At 34.0% G+C, this 7713-nt stretch overlaps 1 protein-coding gene across 1 annotated transcript in view; it reads right to left on the bottom strand.

Moving 5' to 3' along the window:
* Positions 1-4473: 4473 nt before the first annotated feature.
* Positions 4474-7713, bottom strand: part of LOC146857084 (uncharacterized) — a 47120-nt gene continuing 43880 nt past the window's right edge. Inside the window, exon 3 of the mRNA XM_085647019.1 lies at positions 4474-4631. Within this exon, the coding sequence (XP_085503145.1) occupies positions 4474-4631 (158 nt within the window). The remainder of the gene's footprint in view (positions 4632-7713) is intronic.

The raw sequence follows: 7713 nt of genomic DNA, 5'->3' as shown, positions 1-7713 counted from the left end.
TTATTTTGACCAATTTTGGGCAGGAAAATGACTCCAAACTCTCTTATTTTAGTTCCAAAAGTGATAATTCACGTGCAATCGACATTTACAGTCAAAAGATTAAACATTAAAAAATGACAATTTCATCGTTTTTCATCAGAAAATTGATGTTTTCGACTGCAGAAAAAATAATTCAAAATGTCAATTGGATTGTGCCTCATGTTGAATAACCACTTTTTAAAGCCTGACAGTGACAAAAATTTCAATTTTTACAGACTTTTCCTCCTACTCAGAAGCTTCTATTTTGACCAATTTCGGGCAGGAAAATGACTCCAAACACACTTATTTTAGTTCCAAAAGTGATAATTCACATGCATTGGTCAATTACAGTCATGAGATTAAACATTAAAAAATGACCATTTCTGACCATCTGGAGAAAGTTCGACAGGTCTGGGGTCATTGATTTTCGTCAGAAAATTGATTTTTTGGACTGTAGCAAAAATGATTCAAAATTTAAATTGGATTGTGCCTCATGTTGAATAACCACTTTTTGAAGCCTCACAGTGACAAAAATTGCCATTTTTATAAACTTGTCCTCCTACTCAGAAGCGTCAATTTCGACCAATTTCGGGCAGGAAGATGACTCTAAACACCCTTATTATAGTTCCAAAAGTGATAATTCACATGCAATAGTCAGTTACAGTCAAAAGATGAAAGATTAAAAAAATGACCATTTCTGACCATCCGGAGAAAATTCGACAGGTCCGGTGTCATCGTTTTTCATCAGAAAATGGATTTTTTACACTGTAGAAAAAAGTATTCAAAATATCAATTGGATTGTGCCTCATATTAAATAACGACTTTTTAAAGCCTCACAGTGACCAAAATTGCCATTTTTACAAATTTTTCCTCCTACTCAGAAGCTTCTATTTTGACCAATTTCAGGCAGGAAAATGACTCCAAACACACTTATTTTAGTTCCAAAAGTAATAAATCACGTGCAATGGACATTTACAGTCAAAACATTAAACATTAAAAAAATTACCATTTCTGACCATCCGGAGAAAATTCGGCAGGTCCGGTGTCATCGTTTTTCATCAGAAAATTGATTTTTTAGACTGTAGAAAAAAGTATTCAGAATGTCATTTGGATTGTGCCTCATGTTGAATAACCACTTTTTAAATCCTCACAGTGACCAAAACTGCCATTTTTACAAACTTTTCCTCCTACTCAGAAGCTTCTATTTTGACCAATTTCGAGCAGGAAAATGACTCTAAACACACTTATTTTAGTTCCAAAAGTGATCATTCACATGCAAACGTTATTTACAGTAAAAGAATAAATATAAAAAAATGACAATTTCTGACCATCTGGATAAAGTTCGACAGGTCAGTGGTCATAGTTTTTCATAAAAAAAATGGATTTTTGCACCGTAGAAAAAATTATTCAAAATGTCAATTGGATTGTGCCCTATGTTGAATAACCACTTTTGGAAGCCTCACAGTGACCAAAATTGCCATTTTTACAGACTTTTCTTCCTACTCAGAAGCTTCTATTTTGACCAATTTCAGGCAGGAAAATGACTCCAAACACACTATTTTAGTTCCAAAAGTGATAATAGACATGCACTGGCCAATTACAGTCAAGAGATTAATCATTAAAAAATGATCATTTCTGACCATCTGGAGAAAGTTTGACAGGTCTGGGGTCATCGTTTCTTCATCAGAAAATTGATTATTTGGACTGTAGAAAAAACTGATTCAAAATTTCAATTGGATTGTGCCTCATGTTGAATAACCACTTTTTAAAGCCTCATAGTGACAAAAATTGCCATTTTTATAAACTTGTCATCTCACTCGGAAGCTTTTATTTTGACCAATTTCGGGAAGGAAAATGACTCCAAACACACTTATTTTAGTTCCAAAAAGTGATAATTCACGTGTAATGGACATTTACAGTCAAAACATTAAACATTAAAAAATGACCATTTCTGACCATCTGGAGAAAATTCGACAGGTCTGGGATCATCGTTTTTCATCGGACAATTGATTTTTTGGACTGTAGAAAAAATTATTCAAAATGTCTTTTGGATTATGCCTCATGTTGAATAACCACTTTTTAAAGCCTCAAAGTGACAAAAATTACAATTTTTACAGACTTTTCTTCCTGCTCAGAAGCTTCTATTTTGACCAATTTCGGGAAGGAAAATGACTCCAAACACACTTATTTTAGTTCCAAAAGTTATAATTCACGTGCAATGGACATTTACAGTCAAAAGATTAAACATTAAAAAATGACCATTTCTGACCATCTGGAGAAAGTTCGACAGGTCTGGTGTCATCGATTTTCGTCAGAAAATTGATTTTTTGGACTGTAGCAAAAATGATTTAAAATTTCAATTGGATTGTGCCTCATGTTGAATAACCACTTTTTAAAGCCTGACAGTGACCAAAATTGCCATTTTTACAGACTTTTCCTCCTACTCAGAAGCTTCTATTTTGACCAATTTCGGGCAGGAAAATGACTCTAAATACACTTATTTTAGTTCTTAAAGTGATCATTCACATGCAATCGTGATTTACAGTCAAAAGATTAAATATTAAAAAATGACCATTTCTGACCATCTGGAGAAAGTTCGACAGGTCTGGGGTCATAGTTTTTCATAAAAAAATAGATTTTTGCACCGTAGAAAAAATTATTCAAAATGTCAATTGGATTGTGCCCTATGTTGAATAACCACTTTTGGAAGCCTCACAGTGACCAAAAGTGCCATTTTTACAGACTTTTCTTCCTACACAGAAGCTTCTATTTTGACCAATTTCAGGCAAGAAAATGACTCCAAACACACTTATTTTAGTTCCAAAAGTGATAATTCACATGCAATGGTCAATTACAGTCAAGAGATTAAACATTAAAAAATGACCATTTCTGATCATCTGGAGAAAGTTCGACAGGTCTGGGGTCATCGTTTCTTCATCAGAAAATTGATTTTTTGGACTGTAGAAAAAACTGATTCAAAATTTCAATTGGATTGTGCCTCATGTTGAATAACCACTTTTTAAAGCCTCACAGTGACAAAAATTGCCATTTTTATAAACTTGTCCTCTCACTCAGAAGCTTTTATTTTGACCAATTTCGGAAAGGAAAATGACTCCAAACACACTTATTTTAGTTCCAAAAGTGATAATTCACGTCTAATGGACATTTACAGTCAGAACATTAAACATTAAAAAATGACCATTTCTGACTATCTGGAGAAAACTCGACAGGTCTGGGAACATCGTTTTTCATCAGACAATTGATTTTTTGGACTGTAGAAAAAATCATTCAAAATGTCTTTTGGATTGTGCCTCATGTTGAATAACCACTTTTTAAAGCCTGACAGTGACAAAAATTTCCATTTTTACAGACTTTTCCTCCTACTAAGAAGCTTCTATTTTGACCAATTTCGGGCAGGAAAATGACTCCAAACACACTTTTTTTAGTTCCAAAAGTTATAATTCACGTGCAATGGACATTTACAGTCAAAACATTAAACATTAAAAAATTACAATTTCTGACCATCTGGAGAAAATTCGACAGGTCTGGGATCATCGTTTTTCATCAGACAATTGATTTTTTGGACTGTAGAAAAAATTATTCAAAATGTCTTTTGGATTGTGCCTCATGTTGAATAACCACTTATTACAGCCTGACAGTGACAAAAATTTCCATTTTTACAGACTTTTCCTCCTACTAAGAAGGTTCTATTTTGACCAATTTCGGGCAGGAAAATGACTCCAAACACACTTATTTTAGTTCCAAAAGTTATAATTCACATGCAATGGACATTTACAGTCAAAACATTAAACATTAAAAATGACCATTTCTGACCATCCAGAGAAAATTCGACAGGTCTGAGGTCATCATTTTTCATCAGAAAATTGATTTTTTTGGAGTGTAGAAAAAATTATTCAAAATGTCAATTGAATTGTGCCTCATGTTGAATAACCACTTTTTAAAGCCTCACAGTGACAAAAATTGCCATTTTTATAAACTTGTCCTCTCACTCAGAAGCTTGTATTTTGAACAATTTCGTGAAGGAAAATTACTCCAAATACTTATTTTAGTTCCAAAAGTGATAGTTCACGTGTAATGGACATTTACAGTCAAAACATTAAACATTAAAAAATGACCATTTCTGACCATCTGGAGAAAGTTCGACAGGTCTGGGGTCATCGATTTTCATCAGAAAATTGATTTTTTGGACTGTAGCAAAAATGATTTAAAATTTCAATTGGATTGTGCCTCATGTTGAATAACCACTTTTTAAAGCCTGACAGTGACCAAAATTGCCATTTTTACAGACTTTTCCTCCTACTCAGAAGCTTCTATTTTGACCAATTTTGGGCAGGAAAATGACTCTAAACACAGAATTAAGTTTAAAGCTCTCTGCTTAACTTTTAAGATTCTCAAAGCAGCCTCCCCACCCATCCTTGCACAGACTATCCAGCACTATGTTCCTGCCAGAGCTCTCCGCTCTGCTGGAGCTAATTTGGCCATCGTGCCACGCTTCCAAAAATCTAGGATGGGTGGACGCTCTTTCTCAGTTTTGGCGGCCACTCTTTGGAATTCTCTGCCTGCCCCTTTGCGCTCCATCCCTGAGTTGCTTCCTTTTAGAAAGGCTCTTAAAACTTTTCTTTTCACCACAATTTAGGTCCATCTCTTTTATCTTTTGTCGTGTTGTGTTTACTATTCTCCATAAGCGCCGGGACGCCACTTTGCTGCGGCATCCGTGCGCTATATAAAAGCATATAACATAACATAACATTTTAGTTCTTAAAGTGATCATTCACATGCAATCGTGATTTACAGTCAAAAGATTAAATATTAAAAAATGACCATTTCTGACCATCTGGAGAAAGTTCGACAGGTCTGGGGTCATAGATTTTCATAAAAAAATAGATTTTTGCACCGTAGAAAAAATTATTCAAAATGTCAATTGGATTGTGCCCTATGTTGAATAACCACTTTTGGAAGCCTCATAGTGACCAAAAGTGCCATTTTTGCAGACTTTTCTTCCTACTCAGAAGCTTCTATTTTGACCAATTTCAGGCAAGAAAATGACTCCAAACACACTTATTTTAGTTCCAAAAGTGATAATTCACATGCACTGGTCTATTACAGTCAAGAGATTAAACATTAAAAAATGACCATTTCTGATCATCTGGAGAAAGTTCGACAGGTCTGGGGTCATCGTTTCTTCATCAGAAAATTGATTTTTTGGACTGTAGAAAAAACTGATTCAAAATTTCAATTGGATTGTGCCTCATGTTGAATAACCACTTTTTAAAGCCTCACAGTGACAAAAATTGCCATTTTTATAAACTTGTCCTCTCACTCAGAAGCTTCTATTTTGACCAATTTCGGGAAGGAAAATGACTCCAAACACACTTATTTTAGTTCCAAAAGTGATAATTCATGTCTAATGGACATTTACAGTCAAAACATTAAACATTAAAAAATGACCATTTCTGACTATCTGGAGAAAACTCGACAGGTCTGGGAACATCGTTTTTCATCAGACAATTGATTTTTTGGACTGTAGAAAAAATCATTCAAAATGTCTTTTGGATTGTGCCTCATGTTGAATAACCACTTTTTAAAGCCTGACAGTCACAAAAATTTCCATTTTTACAGACTTTTCCTCCTACTAAGAAGCTTCTATTTTGACCAATTTCGGGCAGGAAAATGACTCCAAACACACTTTTTTTAGTTCCAAAAGTTATAATTCACGTGCAATGGACATTTACAGTCAAAACATTAAACATTAAAAAATTACCATTTCTGACCATCCGGAGAAAATTCGACAGGTCTGGGGTCAACATTTTTCATCAGAAAATTGATTTTTTTGGAGTGTAGAAAAAATTATTCAAAATGTCAATTGGATTGTGCCTCATGTTGAATAACCACTTTTTAAAGCCTCACAGTGACAAAAATTGCCATTTTTATAAACTTGTCCTCTCACTCAGAAGCTTCTATTTTGAACAATTTCGTGAAGGAAAATTACTCCAAACACTTATTTTAGTTCCAAAAGTGATAATTCACGTGTAATGGACATTAACAGTCAAAACATTAAACATTAAAAAATGACCATTTCTGACCATCCGGCGAAAATTCAACAGGTCTGGGGTCATCGTTTTTCAAAAGAAAATTGATTTTGTGGACTGTAAAAAAAATTATTCAAAATGTCTTTTGGATTGTGCCTCGTGTTGAATAACCACTTTTTAAAGCCTGAAAGTGACCAAAATTGCCATTTTTACAGACTTTTCCTCCTACTCAGAAGCTTCTATTTTGACCAATTTCGGGCAGGAAAATGACTCTAAACACACTTATTTTAGTTCTTAAAGTGATCATTCACATGCACTCGTGATTTACAGTCAAAAGATTAAATATTAAAAAAGGACCATTTCTGACCATCTGGAGAAAGTTCGATAGGTCTGGGGTCATAGTTTTTTATAAAAAAATAGATTTTTGCACCGTAGAAAAAATTATTCAAAATGTCAATTGGATTGTGCCCTATGTTGAATAACCACTTTTGGAAGCCTCACAGTGACCAAAAGTGCCATTTTTACAGACTTTTCTTCCTACTCAGAAGCTTCTATTTTGACCAATTTCAGGCAAGAAAATGACTCCAAACACACTTATTTTAGTTCCAAAAGTGATAATTCACATGCACTGGTCAATTACAGTCAAGAGATTAAACATTAAAAAATGACAATTTCATCGTTTTTCATCAGAAAACTGTTGTTTTCCACTGCAGAAAAAATAATTCAAAATGTCAATTGGATTGTGCCTCATGTTGAATAACCACTTTTTAAAGCCTCACAGTGACCAAAAGTGCCATTTTTACAGACTTTTCTTCCTACTCAGAAGCTTCTATTTTGACCAATTTCGGGCAGGAAAATGACTCCAAACACACTTATTTTAGTTCCAAAAGTGATAATTCACATGCACTGGTCAATTACAGTCATGAGTTTAAACATTAAAAAATGACCATTTCTGACCATCTGGAGAAAGTTCGACAGGTCTGGGGTCATCGATTTTCGTCAGAAAATTGATTTTTTGGACTGTAGCAAAAATGATTCAAAATTTCAATTGGATTGTGCCTCATGTTGAATAACCACTTTTTAAAGCCTCACAGTGACCAAAATTGCCATTTTTACAGACTTTTCCCCCTACTCAGAAGCTTCTATTTTGACCAATTTCGGGTAGGGAAAATGACTCTAAACACACTTATTTTAGTTCTTAAAGTGATCATTCACATGCAATCGTGATTTACAGTCAAAAGATTAAATATTAAAAAATTACCATTTCTGACCATCTGGAGAAAGTTCGACAGGTCTGGGGTCATAGTTTTTCATAAAAAAATAGTTTTTTCACAGTAGAAAAAATATTCAAAATGTCAATTGGATTGTGCCCTATGTTGAATAACCACTTTTCGAAGCCTCACAGTGACCAAAAGTGCCATTTTTACAGACTTTTCTTCCTACACAGAAGCTTCTATTTCGACCAATTTTAGGCAAGAAAATGACTCCAAACACACTTATTTTAGTTCCAAAAGTGATAATTCATGTCTAATGGACATTTACAGTCAGAACATTAAACATTAAAAAATGACCATTTCTGACTATCTGGAGAAAACTCGACAGGTCTGGGAACATCGTTTTTCATCAGACAATTGATTTTTTGGAC

This window comes from Triturus cristatus, chromosome 3_2 (genome assembly GCF_964204655.1).
Source record: "Triturus cristatus chromosome 3_2, aTriCri1.1, whole genome shotgun sequence".
NCBI lineage: Eukaryota > Metazoa > Chordata > Amphibia > Caudata > Salamandridae > Triturus > Triturus cristatus.
This window is presented reverse-complemented; position numbering and strand designations above follow the sequence as displayed.